At 43.2% G+C, this 22,219-nt stretch overlaps 1 protein-coding gene across 1 annotated transcript; it reads right to left on the reverse strand.

The window, feature by feature from the left end:
• Positions 1–1,549: 1,549 nt before the first annotated feature.
• On the reverse strand, positions 1,550–22,202 carry WDR4 (WD repeat domain 4). The gene is made up of 11 exons (XM_030956735.1): positions 22,081–22,202; positions 19,952–20,014; positions 19,056–19,202; positions 16,650–16,806; positions 15,992–16,104; positions 13,636–13,696; positions 12,513–12,611; positions 7,488–7,552; positions 6,635–6,818; positions 5,671–5,740; positions 1,550–2,700 (listed from the first exon to the last, which is right to left on the reverse strand). Exons 1-11 carry the CDS (start codon positions 22,200–22,202, stop codon positions 2,519–2,521), a joined length of 1,263 nt encoding a protein of 420 aa, XP_030812595.1. The 3' UTR covers positions 1,550–2,518.
• Positions 22,203–22,219: the final 17 nt, after the last annotated feature.

Below are 22,219 nucleotides of genomic sequence, written 5' to 3' on the forward strand. Positions count from 1 at the left end.
TGTCAGTGCTCTGGAGAGAGGCAAGGGAGTTGCTCAATCACCACAAAAAGCTCCAGTGCAGTGTGGGGTGAACTTCTGTGGCCTACAAATATTCTTGGAATGGTTTGAGGGTTTCCAGTCCTGCTATAAAACTACACCCTCATTGACCTATTCCCTTTTGCCAGGCACACAGACAGGCCTTGGTTCAAGTTCAGAAAATAAACACAAGCAAGTGACTTCAGGTTTAACCACTAGAAATAAATAGTTCAAATTCCAGGGAAAGGAGTGCTGTCTTCCTCTCTGCAGCAGTGGTATCCACTCCCTTTTAATGCTTTGTGTTTTCCAGTTAGACAAGGCAGATAGGAAAACATCTAAAAGAAGGATTTAGACCTTCCTTTCTCTGATCACTTTGCACAGAGCCCTTCAAAGCAAAGCCCAGGTACACATGGTCTCACAACTGAAGCTCAGGAGCTGCTGTGTGCAGAAAAGAAACATGAAATGGAATGGGAAAGGAGAACTTGCAGGAAGAAGAACAAAAAGGTTTGAGCCATCTGCCAGATATCACATCTCATGTCACTCCCACACACCACAATCTGTCATGAGTTCAAGTGTTGGAAGAAAATTTGGGTTTCTTCCAAGAGAGCAGCAGGGTGAGGATCACAGGAGTGCCTGAAGCCAGTGGAGATCACTGTCAAGGTCGATCCTGTGCTGGGGAAAAATATCCCTCACAGGAAGAGGAATTGTCATGGCAGCCTCTGATCCTTCAGAAGTTTAATATTGACATACAGGATCTGAAACCAACCACTGAAGGCAGTTACCTGTGTCCTCCTCAGATTTTCCTCCAGTGAGAAAATGGGTTGCAAGTGACCCAATACAGGCTCCTGCTGCAGATTCAAATTTGTTAAGAAATGCTCAAGTTTGCATGGTGTCTGCAAGCTTCATCATGGGGTCATTTGTTTTTCACAGCTAGCAAAAGGTCTAGTCAGAACCTTTTCCTCCTGCCCTGTCTGGTTCACAGGCAGTGTGAATACAAGCCTGTTTCTGGTGGTATTTTGCAGAATCTGCACACCAGCAAACTCTACTCCTAAACAAAAGCTACACTCTGAGGCTGAGCTTCCTTAAATGCTTCCCCAGCTGCCTTCCCTAGAGCCTCTCTTCAATTAAATAACACAAGAACCACCAAGTTTTACAAGCCAAGCCACCACATCTACCCAATATCAAAGTACTTCAGATGGCAGCTTCTCACCCCTTCCTGAGACCCAAGAAAAATCCTCCTCACCAGTGCTGCACCACTGCACTGGCTGTTCCAGGTACAGCCCAGCAGGTTTTCACCCCACACCTTCCCTCAGAAGACTGAAATTACAGGGTTTTCATCCCAGCATGGCATTTCTGTGAACTACCAAGAAATTTGCCTACTTGTTGCTGAGCTCTATTATTGACATTCAGCATCTTCCACAGGAGAAGGAGAGAAGCTGTCAGCAAACCAAGGAGCTGGACCCCACATCTGCATTTGAATGCAAAAATTCTCTGTGTCCAGACACTCCAGAGAGAACCACTCACAGTGCACAGGTTAATTCTCAGTATTTTTAATGGACTGTACAGGTTTCCACACCTGGTTTTGTGAAGGACATGATATTCCACATGAACATGACACCATCTGGCAGATGAACACATCTTCTGCCCCCCTGATGAAGCAACAAGTGGCCCCACAAGGCTGTCACTGATAACTTCTCAAGAAGATGTATCTCTTGGATAATTAAAATGGAAAAGTTCTCGATGAAAAAAGCAGGATGCACTCCAAATTTTGCTCCCAGGCCTCTGGAATGATTTTCACAGACACCAGTATGATCATATTGCAATGGAAGGAGCTTCCAATAGCACAATGTTGACTGACACGTTTTACTTTTACGCTGCAGCATACAAAATTAACTTTTGCACTTCCTTCCTACAGAGATATTCCACAAGTAGGAAGTAATGGATTAGAAGCTAGGCAAAATCCCAACCATATGAACCAACCAAAGTTAAAGGATAAAAACAGAGAAGGCAAAGTCTCAGCTAAAATCTCTCATACCCAGCAAGAATTTTTTCTAGACTCCCTTTCCCATACCCAGGCACACTAAGTTAGTTACATTAACTAACAGACTTTTAAAAAAAAGTTTAAAAAAACCCCAAAACAACCCAAACCAAAAGTAATAAAAACAAAGTTGCATCCACTTTAATCAGCATGTTTCCACCTGAAAAAAAAGCCTGAACACAGTAGGCAAAAAGAACATCCTGTTGCAAGGAAAAGAGCATCTCCAATATTCATACAACATGCATCAGAGATTCACAGGACTGAGCCACTGTATTCTGCTAGAAAGTTTAGCTATGTTGTAAATGCTTTACTTGCTGCAAACAGGATATTGCCATATCAGCCTGTCCTGAAAACCTGAATAAAATTTTAAACCAGTCCTTTTGCATAATTCATTTCTCATATAAAAACAGTCCACAGTTGGATCACTTCCTTTCCTCAAGGCAAAGATCACAAAGCTCACAGCAGTCATAGTGATGGCTCTTCAGTCTTCATCTTTTTTTTGGCCTGTCCACTGGAACCATGCTGCAGATCCTGCTTTTTCTTCTTCTGCTGCTGTAACCTTTTCTCCTTCCTCTGCAGGTACTCATCCATGTTATCAAAGGAGGCCTTGTACAGGTGGCTGTAGTAGCTCCCTGCACCAACAAAACCTGGAGTTGGGCAAAGCAAGGTGTTTAATTAACAGAGCTGTTAATTCCCTCAGAGGTCTCATAGATGACTTCCTGGACTGTAATTTTAGATAGTGGCATTCCAGTTCATTTACTGTGGTCTATCCACTGTATCAGCTTTCCAGTATCTCAAGGGGCTCCAGGAGAGCTGGAGAAGGATTTTCACAAAGGCAGGTAGTGACAGGACAAGGAGGAATGGCCTTAAACTGAAGGTGGGCAGATTTAGATTAAATATTGGGATTCTTGACTGTGAGGGTGGTGAGGCCTGGCACAGGGCCAGAGAAGCTGTGGCTGTCCCTGAATCCCTGGAAATGTCCAAGGCCAGGTTGGATGGGGCTTGGAGCAACCTGGCATAGTGGAAAGTATCCCTGCCCATGGCAAGGGGATGGAATGAGATCATCTTTAATGTCCCTTCCAACCCAAACCACTCTGTGATTAAATATCAACATTTACACTGTGTAAGCCTGATTTGTGTTGGCAAGCACCTGTTCAGCATTCACCAGCCAGGCACAGCCTCCATAAATTCATACAGAGTCAAGCAGCTCACAGTGAAGCAAAGAGAGGCCACAGCTCTCCTCACACACTGGACACTTGCAAACTTCAGGGTTTCTGTTTTTCAACTGTTGAAGTTGCTCCCTCAGACCCAAGCACTAAAAGGGAGTTGACACCTAACTATGCTTAGCTGGATTTTCTCCTAGAGTATTAACTTCAAAGAAGAACAAAGGAGCAGATTTCAAATAGTCATGTTCTACAGCACATAGATTCCCAAGCATTTGTTCCAATGTTCCACCTTCTGTGAATTCAGGGTAATATTCCTCACAGCATCCCCAAGACTGCAGGTTTAGATGAGTTTAGCAGGGAACGAACTGCTATCCAAAAATCCCTCCTCAGATTGTTTCTGTAGGGAACACACAATGAGACCAGCTGGCTTGGTCCATATTTGTAACAAATTGTTGGAATGGCACTTGACAAAGCCAGTTATCTCCAGTTCTCATCTTTTCCCACTTACCAAAATTCACAATCTTTAAAGGACAAATGAAGAGAAATCCAGTACCTGCAAAGGTCTGGTCCTGAAGCTGTGTGCTACTCCACAGAAACCCACATACAGCATCCCCCTGTTTCTTGGTAGACCAACAAATCAAGTTTCCCTCTGTGGTACTCAGCAATGCTCAAGCTTTCACTGTCAGGGGTGTTGCACTCATAGAGGCTTTACTGGCCTCTGGCCCTGGGAGAAATTGCATGCTGCCAGTTTGAACAGCCATGCTGCTCTCCACCTTATCAGTCTGCACTAAATCCTTTCCTGGGATCAGTTACAGCACAATGCCAAAGAAGGGGGAATTGCTTCAAACCGAGAGTGGGTTTAGATTCAACATTAGGAAGAAATTCTCCCCTGTGAGGGTGGTGAGGCACTTTGAACAGAGAAGCCGGGGATGCCCCATCCCTGGAAGTGTTGAAGGCCATGCTGGATGAGGCTCTGACCAACCTGGACTAGGGGAAGGTGTCCCTAACAAGGAGTTGAATTGGGTTGTCTTTAAAGTTCCTTTCAACCCAAACCATCCTGGGATGCTGTGATACTGCCAGATTAACCATTGCATCCTAAATCCTACAGAAACCGCAGACAGGTGAGAAAAGCTTATAAAAGGACAATATGCAGGGATTGGGACTGAATACAATGTAATAATCACTTGTTTCAGAAGACATAACTCCCTTTAAAGCACTAATTATGCCCTGGAATAAGTGCTCATCAAGTGAGCCTCCCCTTACTAATTAACACTAATGAACCCTGTCATGTGAGCTGTGCTCCTTTCCCAGCTGCAGATGAGCTGGTGACTGAGTTTCCACGTGCTGATTATGCCCAGAACCTCTCCCCCTGCCTGCTCTCTCTGCTCCTCTGTGCTCATTTCCACTCAGCCCTCAACCTCCTAATTATCTGCCTGCCTGTAACTATCAAGTCTGCAACATCTCCATGCAAACATCTTTCCAAAGAACACCTGACTTACAAAGACTGCACCACCTTAATTACAATTTAATGACCAGCTTAATGACAGCTACATGCTAAACCATCCAGTACCAGATATTAAGGAGACTTTACACCAGACTGAACATTTCTGCAGCTCTTCAATCTTTACATTTGGCCACCATGAACTGACCATAACACTGGTGGGAACTGTACCATGGTTTTGAAGGAAGATTCCAGTCTCCCAGCAAAGTGCAGGATAGAAATTTCTATGACTGAAGTTTCAATACATAATTGGTATTTTAGCACATGCCACAGCCCTTCTCTACCCTGCAGCCACAACCACTGCTATAGTTTCAGCTGGGTGTTTTTTGTAATACAAAAAATCCTGGAAACATAGGGTGAGTCTGAATGAGGAAACCAGGCATTATTTTTCTGACAGAGACTGGGAGTGGGGCAGGAAGCAAGAATAAAAGGAGCCAGCCAGACACTTAGTAATGTCATCTGTTGTCCCATCGAGGGTCACACCTTCCAGTCACATCAGGCTCCACATTCTGCCCTGCCAAGGTGGACCCAACAGCCCATCTTTACAGCAGAGCTGTTCCATCCTGACTGTCTCCACTGCACCTGTGATAAAGTCTCACACCCAGGCAGGAGACAAGACAACAAACACCAGTTTCTGACACCACAGCAGTAAGACAGACTCCAGCAGCTCTGCCAGAGGCTGTTTTGATGCATCCCTGTGATAAGGAGTCTATGGAAAAGTTATAAGGCTGCAATTCAGCTCTAAATATCTCCATGGTTCTGTGATAACACAGCCCTCAACACACTTCATTATCTGCACTGACTTCCACACCAGACAGAATGATGAAACTGAGAAAAGACTGAGTGACTTCAAGAGCCAGCTGAACTGACCTGAACTCCAATCTTGTTCTAAATTTTATGCTTCAGCTGTAAAAACTGCATTCCCTAAACCTTTAGGCCAAATTTCTCACCTTCAAACACTGTCCAGTTGTCCTGAATGTATTCTGACATCTTCTGTAATCCCTTGTCATCAGTTACAGCCTGGGAAAAGAAGGAAGGCTGCATGTTATTTTGGGATTAACAGACAATTTCATGTTCCACAGCATGCTGAAAATGCACCAGCTCTCAGAAGTGTGTAGTGAAACAGAGCAGGTGTAAAACCTCTATGATCTCTTCCAGGCTCCTTTTTTCTAGGACTGTGATTGAAACCTGGCCTGAGAGCTCAAGTTCTGCTAGGAAAGCTTTGCCATTTGAACAAAGAAATTGATTCCCCACTTGCTAATCTGTGAGGAAAAGAAATATCCCAGGGAACACGTTAGGGTCAAAGAACACACTCAGAAGTTCCATTAAAGCCTCTTCACAACCAGACCATAATTAGCTTGGGACTTAGAAGGATAACAAATGAGTTTCCAGTTTTTTAACAGGTAATAAAAGATAACTTGATAGCACATACCCCAAATCTGATCCCCTGTTCTCATTGAAAATAAAAGTAATTCCCTTACTGCTCCCAGGGTGCCTTGTCCTGCAAAGATCCCTCAGAGGCAGGCACAAGGAAAGCTGTGTGGGAAGAATTCCTGAGCAAATCCAAAGGGATTTTGTAGGTTTGTGGTTTTATTTTTTTTTTTAATCATCAAGTGTAGCCCACAGAAAGCTCAGGCAATGGTTTAAAGTAGTGAGTGCTGACAAGGACTCTGATGCTGCTGTGGCAGATGGCAGCTTTAGCTCAGAACAGACACACTGGGGTTCACAACATGCTCCTGACACCTTTGCATCACACACAGGTGAGAAGAAGAATGAGATGTGTACCTATGGCTTTTACTCCATCTCAAGAGAGAGAAAGGTGCCTTTTTAGCTGTCATGGAACAGCAAACTCCACTTCTGTGGTGGCCTCAAGACACCACCAAACAGTCAGGATTTTCAGCATTAGAAAAGTACCTTCCACTGTCCATCACATGCTCTGTACATAAGAAGAGGAGCTTCCTTGTCTTCCTGCAAAATCCACAGGTCTCCCATTTCCTCAAATGCAATGTCCCAGCCTTTGTGTTTCAGGGAGATTTGCTGTTTGTAAAGCAGCTGCTGGGCAGTGGCATCGAGCTGAAAGATGTAGACTGTGGGAATACTTTTGAGAGGAAAAACTTAAATTACCATTATTACCAAATCCACCTACAGCCATCACTTGTGCAGCAAACTACAGACACCCACTCCACCAATTCCAAACAGAGCCAAAGCCAAGTGGTTAGAATGAGCACTTCAAATGCTGTTTGCTTACATGATCTGAGTCAGAAGCTGTAAATACCCAAAGTGTCAAACAGCTTTTCAAGTCTTATGAGAAAGAAAAAGCAGCTAGTGGTGCCTCCTCTTTAAAAGAAAGGGTAGTAAAGGGAATTTCATAAGGATTACTAAGGACTTTTATGAGTGTTGCACTGTGACACACTGGCCTACAGGGCTGCATTTGAAGGTGAATATACAGCTGAGCACCAGCCAAAATAAAACATCACCAGCTCTTGTACATTCCATCCTTGTGTTTCCTCCACTGAGGGAAAGGCATCACAAACTCTGAATCATTTGTTTGAATCATGTTTGAATCACAAAAATTAACTGAGCCAGGTAACCCTTGCACTCCCCACTGCACTCAGAGCAAGCTCAGGACACAAAGGCTCCCTGGGAGGCCACAAGCATTCCTGGACATCTGGAGATCCACAGTACCAAGAACTCCAGGCTCAGGGAAATCTGCTCATGCTTTTGCAGTAGCTGTGATGATTTCAGGCATTATTCCATGTGTTCTTACCTGTCACACAGAATGGCAACATAACCACCTTGACAGCAGTAGGTTATTCTTGACACGGTGTACTTCTATTAGGAATAGAAAAAAAACCATCCTTTTAAGTTAAGGCCATTTATGGGCAAAAAATTCACATTCCATTTCACTTTGAGCCTTTAAAATTTAGCAGATGTCTTAATTCACAGCAAGTTAAGCAATTTAATTACCTTCTAACTGCAGTCAAGGTTATTTTTGTACCAGTGTTTGCTGTTTTATAAAGTTTTCCACACTTCTCCCTTCCACACTGTCCCGAGATCAAATGTAAAGGTGTGAGTGAACTACTCTTAGCAGACAAAGCAACAGATGAAGGAAAATACAGCACCTCCAAACATTCTCTCCTGCAATGCTGATGACAAAAACATTGACATTAAGCCTGCTCAGGCAGAGTATCACTCCAGCAGCTCAGACATTACAAACACAAACTATTAGCTGCTGTACTGTTTGTTAAAAAACGAAGATAGTGATGCATAGCTAATATCCCCAATATCCCTGCTGTGCTGCCTCTGCTCCAACCTGAGTCTGGGTGAAGGCATCCTGCTCCACAGAAAATGTGTTCTGAACAACAAGGAAGGCCTGCCTGAGGCCATTTTCCTCATTAAAAAAAAAATAAACCAAGAAAACCAACACAAAACCAAAAAAACCCCACATCACACTCCTGTTTTATCTGAGAGAAGCAGCACCTTTGCTGCATAAACCATTCTACTTGAAATATAAAACAACTCATTTGAGGCTCCTGGAGTGGGAAGAACTTGGGAGGAGTAGAAAAACTGCAAAATGATGTCCTGGGGTGCTTTTTCAAAAGTATCTATTATATAATGTGAACAGCAAAACTGCAACAGCAAAAGGCTGGTTCTCAAGTGTATTTTATAAGCAGTGACAACACCAACACTGGTGATGACTAAAACCTTCCAAGTAGAGAAGCAGAGAGTTATTTCCTTTAGGGCAGGGAAAACACATCTTTTTGTCACTCTGCTGGCAGAATTCTGATGTATCCTCAAATATTCATTTTTTAACTTCCACCTTCTTCCCTAACACAACACTGGTGACTGGACAGAACCTCTGGTTCACAAAGTTAGGGTAAATTTGGGAGCTACCACAGGATTTTATCCTTGCAGCTACCAGCTGATGTATAGGCATTGTCAGGGTGCTTGTTTCACAGTTTTGCAATCCATGTAGGAAAGCAAAACAAGCTGTACAGCTTCCAAGAATTCAAGTCAGCAAGTTTAACACCAGAAGCTAACCATTTTGTCAACAGCACATGATGCAACCGCTAAGAGATAAACCAACTGTGGGAAAGTAAATTAATTCATGGTATAACAGAGCTGAAAACTTTTTTTTTCCCTCCAGCATATAAGAAAAACTGTGTGATACAATTTCATAGGGGGAACAGCATGCACACACTTTTCACTCATCTCAACCACCTGTTTAAACAGAAGAGGAGCACTTAATAAAAAAATATTATCAAAAGGACTGATATAGTTCAGAGCTCCTGGGAGCAGATGGGACTGATCTCCTGCTACTCTGCAGAAATATGAAGTTATTAGTCCATATTTAACACTGGGACCCAGGACTCCTGTTTCACACAGACATAAAACAAGTACCAGGTAGGATGAGTGGGCTGAACCAGAAAGGTTCTGTGTAGCTAATGTGGCTAAATGCTGTTTCTGCAGGAAGGAGCCACTTACAGCACAGCCTTGGAGTAGAACTGACAGCTCCTATTTACTGTAAGCCACAAGTGGGTTCTTCAGACACTTAAAGGAACAAGCCAAAATAGATATATATGTATATATGTATATAAAAGCTGAAACCTGTGCCATTTATTTCTAATAACAAAGCTCTGCCTCTCTGCCTGTTGCCTGACAAACATGCAGGGAAGTGCCCACCTACACAGCCAAGAGCTTTGTTAGAGAGACAAAGGGCTCTGTGAACTTGAATTAGGCAGCAGCTCTCTCCCAACCCCACTGGAGGAGGGAGGAGGAGGCTGTTTTGATTTAAACCAGGTTTTATTCACAGTTGGAAAGAGACAGGAAAATGCATCTTCTTTCCAAGTTCCTTCCATGTGTGGGTAAGTTAAAAAATCAGCAAAATGAATGCAAGACCCACAGCATATCATGGTCAAGGACAGGGCTATGAAATCAGTTAAGGAAGGGCTACAAGAACATTCTGTGACAAACAGATGTTCACTTGATACTCTCTGAACTCAAGACAGTATTTATATGGCACTGTTATCAGCCTGCCAACACCTTAAAATTAACTTTTGATGTCATCTGTGAGGTGACCCTATAAAAAAATAATGTACTGGTGCATTGGGGTAGAATTGTGCAATTCATGTTCTGGACTTTAAACAAGCTTCTGCTGTCAGGAGGATCAGATGAGGTGAAAGCTCTGAAGCAGGAAAATATTTATGTAGCACTATGGAATTAAGAGAATTACTCCCATTCTAGTGGGAAAATGAACTGAGGATCTGTAAGCCATCAGCTGAAACCAATGCTACACTGCTCAAAACACTCCTACATTCCCCAAACAGACACATATTCATCATCTGCCAAACAAAATAAGCCCACATTTTTGTGCTCACATGACCCACCATTACTGATGATTCCATCCCCATTGAGCTTCAAGCTGTGTTTAAAGCTCCAGTGCATTCACACTGGCTATCAATGGTAAAAATAAAATGTAACAATACCAAAAAAAAAAAAAAAAAAAAAGAAAAGAAAAAGCACTTCTATCCCCATCTGATCCCTGGCTGCAGAGTCCTTTGCAGACACTGTGCTTGTTAAAAGCTGCAAAGTGCTGGCTCAGGAGATTGTGCCCTTAAATTCAGACCATGAATGTCCCTCTAGGTTGTGGAGATGACCTGTGACATACCTGGATGCACAGCATGACTAAACACTGTCACCAGATGCCACCTCTGGCATTTCTAGCACTATGATGCCAGCAGAACACAGGGTTTTTTCACTGCAGAACACCTGTGAGAGTGAGCAGTGTCCAGGATTTCACAGAGACAAGTCACAGGCCACCATGTGGCTTCCAACACCACACATGGCAGTGGATGGGAAAACTGCAAAGCACTGCAGGAATAAGGTTTATTACTTAATTACTGTGTTCTATTTATTAACCCTCAGTTTATGGGCTTTCCCTTTCTGTCTTTGCTTACTCACACTGGGGTAAAGAAGCTAAATGGAGACTCCTCAAGGAAAGGACACCTCCAATTTCTCCTGAGGTTATATCAGCAGGAAGAATCTCTTATGGAAGGGATTTTATGGAAGGGAGACAAGGCAAATATTACTAAACTACATTTAAAAATATTCTAAGAGAGTTGGAGAGGTTTTCTTAGATCAGCTCCTACCTGCAGCAACAAGCTATTTGACATTTGCTTATCCAATGCTACATTCAAGGTTTATTATATAGTTCAGTATTAGTTTTTGATTAACTTGTTTGGAATCAGTGGAATTAGGGTTCAGTGTGAGATCAAGCACTGCTAATTTGCTCACAAGCCATCTTAATAATGCTAAGCCAGTCTAAAGAACAAATAGCATTTTTAATATTAATCATAGAATCCCCCACTTCAGTTAGTTGCTTACTTGTCCTCAGTGATCCTACAAATCTAGAAGGCAAACTGTTTTAAAATAAACCCATTATTCCCTCTAAAACAAATGCTGCACCCAGAGTTTCAGTGATGGGCTTGTCACCCAATCTTGTACCTTTTTCACTTGTCAAAAACCCCAAGAACAGCTTTTTCAAAGATTTCAAGCACTGGCATCAAGCTGAAAAGAGGCAGAGACCTTGTGAATGTGTGTGAGAGGTGTGTGCCTCAGGTGTGTTTTCAAGAAGACTCCAGGGTCCAAGGAGCAGCTTAAATTGTCCATATGGATATCACCCTGAATCTCTGCTAACAGGAACCCAGGAGCCCAACCCCCAAACCCAAGATTTCCAGTATGTAAATGGGACAGCTGTGATCAAAGTGGCTCCCCCAGCTGCTGGGAGGTGAAGCACAACACATCTCCACCACCAAAACCACAGCACAAAGGAGGGGAGGCAGAATTTTCAATTCAGTTTCTGCCTGGATATGGATTCCACAGTGGATTTGCCTCAAGAGCCCTGCATGGCTTCCCAGTCACCTGACAACTGGGAGGCAGCTGTGATCTGCAGGGAAAGAAGTGTTTTAAGAGATCCACATGAAAAATCACACACAGCAGGATGGGTGGTGAGGAGAACTCAAATAACCCAGCAGATGAGTAGGTGGTTTAATTCCATGCATGCAGCAGGGACAAGGACAGTGCTATTTCACTGCTAAGTGGTCTTATGCCACATTAAATGACAACAAAAAAACCAAAACTACATTTCAAGCACTACCAAAACAACTGCTCACATCAGGTGAGCATCTCAAATCACAGCAGCACCCCAAATTTCTATGAGACTGCTGATTTACAGGCTGAAAGCTCAGAAGAGCTCCTGGGGTGCTCAGTTTTTGTGTAGGACTCATACATTTAAATTCTGGACACTGTCCAGCTGCAAGAGAACCTAAAATAACAAGCCCAGAGTTTTGACTCCATGCAGGTCACCGGTTAAAAATATTACAAAGCTTCTTTTTGCTCAGGAAAATTGCAACTTTAACACTTGAAATTCTAAGCATTTCAAAAAAATGGGTGAATGTTTAGATCTTCACAGTGTCACAGGATGTTTTCTGCTTAGGAGACTACAACACCTGTGGTTTTGGAAAAAAAATTTCAAGTGAAGGCTTTGTCCACTGTGGAGAACTTGAATTTGGGAAGAATTAGAAGCAGCTTCTTTTGGTAACTGCTTGGCAGAGTTTAGAAATTCACACAAAACACAGGAATGGATTCCAGGGACTGTCTTCCCAAAATCCCAGACTTTTTTAACAGCTTTTTTAAGTTCTAACCCCAGCGACAGAAGGGAAAATGCAACCAAGACGTTTGGCAGTGCCAAGGATCAGGAGCACAGCAAAAGCACTGGCACTCACCGACATACCTGGTCTGGTTTGGCTGCCTGAGGCGCACAGATGGTACTCAGCTGACAGCAGTGCACTTCTTCCCCACTTTTATACTGCCAAAGTCTCAGAGTGGAGTCCTGGACATGGAAGTGGACACAAATCTGTTACTATCAGCACTCAGGCAAAGAGAGGCCATTCCTGGCCTTCAGCTAAACCCTGTTTCCCTGACAAGCTCCCCACAGAAGCTGCTAAATAGTCACTTAGTTAAGACCTCAAATTGCAGATAAAGCATTTTAATTAACATAATTTCCCCCTGCATTCTAAATTATTCAATCATGCTAATTTTAATTCTCCTTTTGAAGTGGAAATTGGGGAGCTGGAGGAGGGCATTTCAAGCCTGTCTCAAACAGCACTGTCATGCATGTGCTCAGCATTTTAATGACAATTCTTTCAGGCTGCCCTTCTCTGCCCCATGCTCTTGTTATCAACCAAATTGTCATTTGATTTAGCAACCTCCTGAAGAGAGACTGAACACCTCTCTGGAACAACAAAGCCAAGAGCATTTGCTAGGAGTGAAATACAGCCATGTGCAGCCCTAGCACTAGAGCTGCTTCAATAATTAAGAGGGACAAGAGCCTTAGGGAAGCAAGAACAGCAGCTGAAACCAAATGGCAGGAGTTACTATGATCTTCACAGGAAATATTATTTGTTTCCTGCGCAGTTTTGGTAGTCTGGGGAACAAATATTGTTTCCCTTCTTTTAGGCCAGCTCCATCTCTGTACAGATGGGGCATGGCAGCAGGATGCCATCAGTTCAGGAAAAGGGCTGGGGAGGGAAGGGAGAGAACATTCATTTCTACAGTTCTCACCCAAGAAGGCAATGTCTGTGCTCCAGAGCAAGAGTTAATGGTAACTTCACCATCCCAAAGATGCCTTTTACTATAAGCACAGTAAAAGGTTCTTATGTGATCCAGCAACAGAATGGCTGAACACTGAACAGAACCAAGAAAAAGGGGGCAGGAGGAGGAGAGGCCATGCTGCAAACCACGAGAGATTATTCCAAGTATCCCAATAAATTTGGCCAAAACACAAGTATAAATAATAATTTAAAAATAATAATACAAAAAACCCAACATTTTTTAAAAGAAATTGCAATACATACCCCAGAAGCTGACAACAGCAGGTCAGGACAGTTGGGTATTACAAGTATTTTGCTTACAAACCTAAAGGAAAAGCAGTCAAAAGTTGAACTCTCTTGCTTGACACCCTGGTCTTTAAACACACACAGTAAGAGAAAACAGCAGTTTTAAAGAGAACCTTACAATAAACAAACAGATTTTCCACATCAAGATAATTAGGAGGAAGAAGAAAATGTCACCAGTACTTAGTAAACATGCACTAGACAAACTACTGACTTGCTACTTAATAAAGAATTACATTTCCCCATTTGCACTCAGGGAATTCTACTGACTTCCTCCCAGCTGAGAACATTGTCATTTAGATCAAAAAGTGCCAGTGGAGACAGATTTGCTCAGGTGGCAAATTTCCTTTTTTTTCATTTCATGATGCACATTAAAAACATGAATCAGCAGATAATTTAAAGCACAGGAGTGATGGCTCAGCCTCCAGAGTGCCACATTTCCCCAGACACATTTGGGAGATGATTTAAAAGCAATCTTTAGAGAATTTTAATGTGGCAGTTTACCAGTGCCTACACTCAGCCAGAAGTTCTGTTTTCCAGAAGTTGGTGATCCTGTTTTGTCTTTGGTGAGCAGAGGTGACCTGAACTTCTGGGGATCATTATTATCTCAGAGATCACCAACCTCAAACACAGTGAGCTGAGCAGAACATGACCTGAATGGGACAGTCTAGCCTTTGAAAACAGGCACAGCTTTAAAGCCATAGAGTGAAAAAATAAAAGGAAGAGATTTGATCACTGTAATACAAACTTCCAGACAAAGCAGGCACAACAGATCCAGCAAGAATCACCATGAGCCCCACTAAGAGAAAAAATCCAGGACTGTGAAATGAAACAATTATTGCTTTATGTAACCCTTTTTTATTAATTTCAAATTTCAATATTGAATTTTGGAATACATTTCAATTAATTTACACTGCTTTTCACTCTGCAACCACTAATGACCACCTTGGACATTTCCAGGGGCGGGGCATCCACAACCTCCCTAGGCAACCTGTGCCTCACCACCCTCACAGTAAAGAATTTTTTCTTAATATCTAATTTAAACCTACTCTCTGTCAGCTCAAAGCCATTCCCCCTTGTCCTGTCACTCCAAGCTGTTACAGACTCCCTCCATCTTCCTGGAATGTATTTCATACTGCAGTCTCCAGCACGCTGCAGTCTGGGGTCCAGGCTCTATCCACCCTGGTGACACAGCCAGGTTTTTTTGTATTACCACAGAACCTAACAAGTCTTGAGTTCTGCACTGAGATGCCATTAATTTAATTAGCATATGTTCAAACCTCTAAAGACAGTTCCTAGGGATTTCCCTTCCTAAGACTAAGACAGGCTCCATCCTGAGCTAACCACATCTGGAGCCTCTTGTGACCAGCATGTGGAGGGAGATGATTCTGCTCCTCTGCTCTGCTCAGGGCCCCAGAGGTTGTGTCCAGCTCTGGAGTCCTGGCTACAAGAAGAACACAGACTGCTGGAGCATGTCCAGAGGAGGCCACAAAAACAAGCAGAGGGCAGGGAAAGAAGTGTTTTTAGAGATTCACATGAAAAATCACACACAGCAGGATGGGTGGTGAGGAGAACTCAAATAACCCAGCAGATGAGTAGGTGGTTTAATTCCATGCATGCAGCAGGGACAAGGACAGTGCTATTTCACTGCTAATTGGTCTTATGCCACATTAAATAACAAGAAAAAAACCAAAAACTACATTTCAAGCACTACCAAAACAACTGCTCACATCAGGTGAGCATCTCAAATGACAGCAGCACCCCAAACTTCTGTGAGACTGCTGATGTACAGGCTGGAAGCTCAGGAGAGCTCCTGGGGTGCACCTCTGCTGTGAGGACAGGCTGAGAGAACTGGGGGCTGTTCAGCCTGGAGAAGAGAAGGATCTGGGCAGACCTTACTGCAGCCTTCCTAAAGGGGGCTTTTAAAGACTGTTTTAGAAGGACCTGTTGCAATAGGAGAAGGGATAACAGATTTAAACCCACTGTAGACTCAGACTGGATATAAGGAAGAAAATTTTTACAATGAGGCTGGTGAAACACAGGTTGTCCAGAGGGTGGTGGAGCCCAATCCCTGCAAACATTCAAGGCCAGCTGGGACAGGGCTCTGAACAACCTGATCTTGCTGAACATGTCCCTGCTCAGGGCAGGGGGTTGGACTGGGTGACTTTTAAAGGTCTCTTTCCACCCAGGCCATTCCATGACTCCACCACAGACCAAGCTGTTGTTTAATGTGATTTGAGGAGAAGATTTCACCCACTGGGAGTGGATGGAGGTGGCTGTGCAGGGAATGGCGCACACAGGCACACAAGGCACTCACTCTCTGTGTCCCATGCAGTAGGACACAATGCTGTAGGGAGCCTTGGTCAAGCTGACTCTGATCTTCTCATCTCTGTCTGCAGTCAGGATATACTGGTCATCAGCACTCAGGGCCTGTTGGCACAGGGAGAGCTTTAGTGCCCAGCAGTTCAAGGCTTGAAATTCTCCTTAACTAAGAAAAAAATTATCTCCTCACGCCAAAAGGCAGGTACAAACACAAAGCCACTTTTTTCCACCAACAATGGAATCCTAAATCTTTGTGACAGTAAGGTTCTCACTCACTAAGACAAGCAACACTGACTTCCAGGTCCAGTAAAAGCCACTGAGCCCCAACAGTAGAACTGGAAGACCCCTTCCATCTTAAAAAGAAACTTATCACATCAAAGAGCTCAGCTGGCATGGCAGAGTGGATGAACTCCCTTAGACACTCTGTCACCAAAACGTCTGTGACTGTAAAATGAAGACTTTTTCAACACTCATAAGCTTTTTTCCTTACCAAAATCTGCCAACACAAACTCAGTAGGAAGAAATCTGGACCATATTTCATTTATATAATTTAAAAAAAAACCATAAAAAACAAACCAGAAATCTGGGACAAGAGCAACAATGAGAGACCCAAGCAAAAGCAGGAATGCAGGTTTGTAAATACACACACTTACCACATCCATGAGTAGAGAGACATGACCCAGCTCAAGTTTTCCATCAGCTTTAGGTTCTGTTATCGAGTAAGAATAGACATCCCCAGACTTATCTGCAACAAAAATCTTATCCTCTGCAGCTGTGATAACCAGGGATGTGCATCTCCTGTTCACAAACCTGAAAGACAAATGGCACAGCCTGAACAGCTCTGGATGGCAGCTTCAGCAAGCCTGAAGTTAAACAGACCAAGAGGCTGGGCAAAAAGTTCTCAGATGCAACATCACTGAAATGGCAGCAATGAGAGTAACACTAAGGGGCTGAAATGGCACCTTTGAGTCCAGTAAATGAGTGACTTATGTAATAGCAAACACCTGGGCTGGGGAGAGGAACAGGAGACCATTAAAAGCTGCATGACTGCATTTTGCTTTGGTACTTTCTCAACTGAGCACCTCACCCGGGCAGCATGCCAGGATTCTAATGAAGGCTGGTAGACTTCCTTGCACTCTACACCATAAAAACATGAGTTAAACACCTACAAAAGACAAGGTAGGATTTGTCCTATTAGGAGTCCTTTGCAGCAACACTTTTAGAAACTGTGCAGGAGCTACTCCAGTTACCACTCTGTACTGCAAAGGGAAGCCCTTGATGGAGAGCCTTGGAACTCTTTTCTCCTCATATCCCAAGTCACAGAGCCACAGGCTCCGTGTTCCTTGTCCAGACAAAGCTCTGAACTTGAACTCTGAGTTTCCCTCATCATCTGCCATCATCTCATAGTTCCAGCTGCCTAGTGTAGCAGGCACCAGCTTTCTTACATCTACTCAGATAAACATAAATACCACAGATGCCAGAAAACACATCCTGTGTGCTAGCACAGGACTGTGGGCACCAAGGATCATAGGAAATGGATATGGATATTCACCCACTCTGAAATTCAGTGGCCATGTGGAAGCAAGAGGACAATACACTATGCTTCAGGTAGGAAGAAATTCTTAGACTTTTAGTGGCTGTTTAAAGGAACACCACAACAACAGGATCACAGGCAACACAGTTCCAAAAAAGGTTACTCTGCCAACCAGAAAGTCTTGCTCCAAGTTCACTGTACCACCTGTGATCTTGAGCACAAAGATTCAAAAGCTCCCCTTTGTCTTACACAAGCTGACTACAAAGGCTACACTGTGTGAGACCTTTATAGAGCTTGCTACAAAATACCAACACAAGTCACACAGCTCAAACTTTGGCATTATTATCCATGCAGAAAGCCTTTTGCCTGTATTCCCATTTTCCCAATATGAGCTAATGACATTCCAAAAAAATCTGTGGTCCTAGTTAAACTTTCAGCAGAAACTCAACACCAGACCATTATCCAGTGGCAAGTTACAGGCAAGACAAACAAGGCAGGGCAGCAGGGAAGGCTGGACACAGAATGAACAGAATTTCTGGTTTTATCATAGAACATCCTGAGTGGGAAGGGACATATAAAGATCATTGGGTCCAGCTCCTGGCCCTGCAAGGGACACACCAACAATCCCAACACATGCCTGAGAGCATTGTGCAAACCCTTCCTGAGCTGTGTGAGCCTTGGAGCAGTGACCACTTCCCAGGGGAGCTGTTCCAGTGCTCAACCACTCTGGGTGAAAAACCTTTTCCTAAAATCCAACTTAAATGTCCCCTGGCACAGCTTCATGCCATGACCACTTCTTCACTACAACACTGTTTAACCCCAAGGGTCCATCCTGTATCCTGCACACAGAGCCAAGCTACAGAGACTTGAATTTTTTTTTGCAACCAGGATCTCACATTTGTCAGAGACCAACAGAAGCAGAGATGCCACATGCTCAGGTACTTTCTCAGGAAGCCCTTCCCAATCCTGGTTCTTCTACAGAGAATTGTGACAAGCAGCAGTAGCTGAAAACTTGGAACTGGAGGACCTCTGGTGGACAGCTACAGGCTGTTTCCTCAAGAGGAATGTAGTGAAGAAAAGCAGCTGCAGTATCTCTGAAGATGGGCTTTTTGAAAAGATGACAACTTCTTCAAAAGTTCACAAACCCCCCAAAACTCCTCAAAATCAGAAGGAACAGAGAATCCACTCACTGAGCTGCTGGGCATCAGTTTTACAGGCCCAACCCCAGTGTACCAAGAGTGGGTAGAGTTTTAGTTCTTAAAGATAAAAAACACTGTGTTTAGGATAAGGAAAGAGATTATCCTTCCTTGTACAGTGATATTAAACTTCTGCACTCCCATTCTTGGTAAGGGGAAGACCACACATCAATTTTTAACAAACACTCTGAATTCCCAAAAACATTAAATTTGTTTGTGTGAAGGAATTTAAAAAAAAATAAAGGAAGCTGAGTAATAACAAATATCAACATCTCAAATACTCCCATTTCAGAACTCTAAATCCACCAGCCATAACTCCAGTTCCTTACCTGACACTAAGACATTCCCAGGAAGGCTTCGTTTGGAACAGAATCAGGCGTTTGCTGTCATCTGTCAAGGCAAAATAACCTCCTGATGGGGAGAAGGCAAAAGCCAGGATGTCATCACTTCCTTTATCTGTCCCTTTTCCATCCTGCCTAATAGAGAGAAGGGGACCAACAGTTCACAACCTGATAGCTACTAAATTCCCTCAGGGGGTTGTGCCCAAACCACCAGGAGCGTGAGGAACAAAGTAAAACTTTAAATGTTTTTATTTCTGCTTAAAATGTTGAGCCAACATGGACATTAATGCAAAGAAATAAGCCAAGACAAAGGAAACTGACAGGTCTAAGCCTGGATCAAAGCCTGTTTAGAAAACAAAAGTTTTCTAAAAAGTTTTCTAAAACTTTTCTAGAAACAAGATGCTGGCACATCTTGATATAAATCATGAGGAAAACAGTAAAATGTTTCTTGTTTAGCTACAAGTAAAACAATGTCCAGTGGTTGAATCTAAACTAAGAAAAATACTTTTTTGTGTGTGTGTGTTTTGAATTCTCATTACTTACAGAACAGATCTGGAGGAGAACTTATGTAAGTGCTTTGTGGGTTTTTTTTGGTTTTAGATGTCTAACAAAAAATGCAGGACTTTTCCACAAATGTCTTGACTGACAAGAGACAGAATTATTGAATTTGATTTTGCCACTGCTGGCTTTTATTTAGGAAAAAAGAGAAAAAAGGTGCACAGTGGAATGAAACTCTGGATGAAACAGAAACAAAAAGTATGTATCAGGGTTAGCAAAACCAACCCTTCACTTGTTCAAGGAGTTATCCTGTGGCTTCCTTTTACTCCTTTCACAGCCACACAAGCTCAGGGATGCACCCTCCAGAAAAGAGCGGATTTTCTCACCCTTTCTCTCCTAAGGGCTGCTTCTCTGCACTGCTGCAGTCGTACACGAAGAGACTCTCATCACTGCAAGGAAAAACAAACCTAAAATTACTGGCACTGGAACAACCAGGAGCTTCATATGGAGAGTGGCAACTCTTTTTTAAAACTCTCTTATTTTAGTTATTGGGCACAGCTTCACCCCATCTCAAGAACCACCTCTGCCCAGGTGGGCTCCCAGAGTGCTACAGCTGTAGCAAAAGCTTAAAATTTCAGACTGTGTGCATGTGTCAAAAAGGAAATCCTCCCCAGCTGGTGAAGTAACCCTGTGTTTTGCATAAATTTTATTTCTGTCAGACTCAGCACATTTGCCAGTGGCATTTACCCAGTCACAGAATCACAGATGGGTCAGGCTGGAAGGGACCACAGTGGGTCAGCTGGTCCAACCTCCCTGCTCCAGCAGGGCCATCCCAGAGCACACAGCACAGGATTGTGTCCAGATGGTTCTGGAATATCTCCAGAGAGACTCCACAGCCTCTCTGGATAATCTGATCCAGTGTTTGGTCACTTAACAATAAAAAAGTTCTTCCTCATGCTCAGGTGGAACTTGCTGGGCATCAGTTTCTGCCCCTTGCCTCTTGTCCCACTGCTGGGCACCATGGAGCAGAGCCTGGCCCATCCTCTGACACCACACAGAACCTCAGAATCATTTGGGTTGGAAAGGACCTCCGGAGATCCTCAGTGACCTCTGGAGATCACCCAGTCCAACCCCCTGCCCAGGCAAGGTCACCTGGAACAGTGACACCGGGATGTGTCCAGATGGCTCTGGAATGTCATCAGAAAGAGAGACTCCACACCCTTCCCTGGCCAGTTGTTCCAGAGCTCTGCCACCTCCATGTAAAGAAATTCTTCCTTCTGTTGAGGTGGAACATCTTGTGTTTTATTTTATGGCCACTGCTCCTCACCCTGTCACTGGGCAACAGATGGAAACAGTCTGGCACCATCCTTTTGGCACCCACCTTGGAGACATTTACATGCACCTTCCTCATGGACATAAAATAGACCATTATTACACATGTATATATATATGTGTGTACATATATATATACAAAATAATATTGTATACACTCTAGGCATTTATGGTTTTAGGCATAATGCATGTTTTATGTATAATAATGTGGTTTTATGCATAAAAATGTGGTTTTATGTATAATAATATATGCTTTCTATGAGTTATGTACACATATACACTATGTTATATAAATATAAATACAATATATATGTATATATATATATAGGGTGTGTGTACATATATATATAAAAAATAATGTTGTATACATTCTAGGCATTTATAGTTTTACGTATAATGTATGTTTTATGTGTAATAATACAGTTTTATGCATAATAATGTGGTTTTATATATAATAATATATGCTTTCTATAAGTTATATACACATATACACTATGTTATATATATATATTATATGCATATATATGTGTGTGTACATATATATATATAGGGTGTGTATATATATATAAAAATAATATTGTATACATTCTAGGCATTTATAATTTTAGGTATAATGCATGTTTTATGTATAATAATGTGGTTTTATGCATAAAAATGCATAAAAATGCAGTTTTATGTATAATAATGTAGTTTTATGTACACTAATATATGCTTTCTATAAGTTATGTACACATATACACTATGTTATATACCTATAGCATACACGTATATATATGTGTGTGTATATATATATATATATGTGTGTATATATATATATATATAAAAAATATATGTGTGTGTATATATATATATATATATATATAGGGTGTGTGTCTATCTATATATTCTCTATGCTATAGTTTACCTGGGGGAGCAAACCGTGACAGAAAACCGCCAAGGCTAGAAAGTTTAAAAGTGCCGTTTCTGTACCAAAAAACGCTGATGAGGAGCTCGGAAAGGCACGAACGGCAGCAGGGCCAGTGGCTCCTGCCCTACCCCAGCCCGTCCCCTCAGCCCACACGGGCCCCTGCGAGCCCCCTCAGGGGGCACCGGGCGGCCTCGGCCGCTCGGACCCGCCCGGCCCCTCCGCTTCCCGCAGTGCCCCGCAGTGCCCCGCAGTGCCTCGCACGCCCCGCACGCTGACCCGCCGCGGCCGGACCGCGCCGCCAGCAGCCGCCCCCCGCCGCTCGCCACCGCCAGGGCCCCGCGCAGCGCCAGCGCCGGCCGGGCCCCGGGGCTGCGCCCGCCGCCATCGCCGCCCGCCATGCGCCCGCGCCGCCACG

Source organism: Camarhynchus parvulus, chromosome 1 (genome assembly GCF_901933205.1).
Source record: "Camarhynchus parvulus chromosome 1, STF_HiC, whole genome shotgun sequence".
Lineage (NCBI taxonomy): Eukaryota > Metazoa > Chordata > Aves > Passeriformes > Thraupidae > Camarhynchus > Camarhynchus parvulus.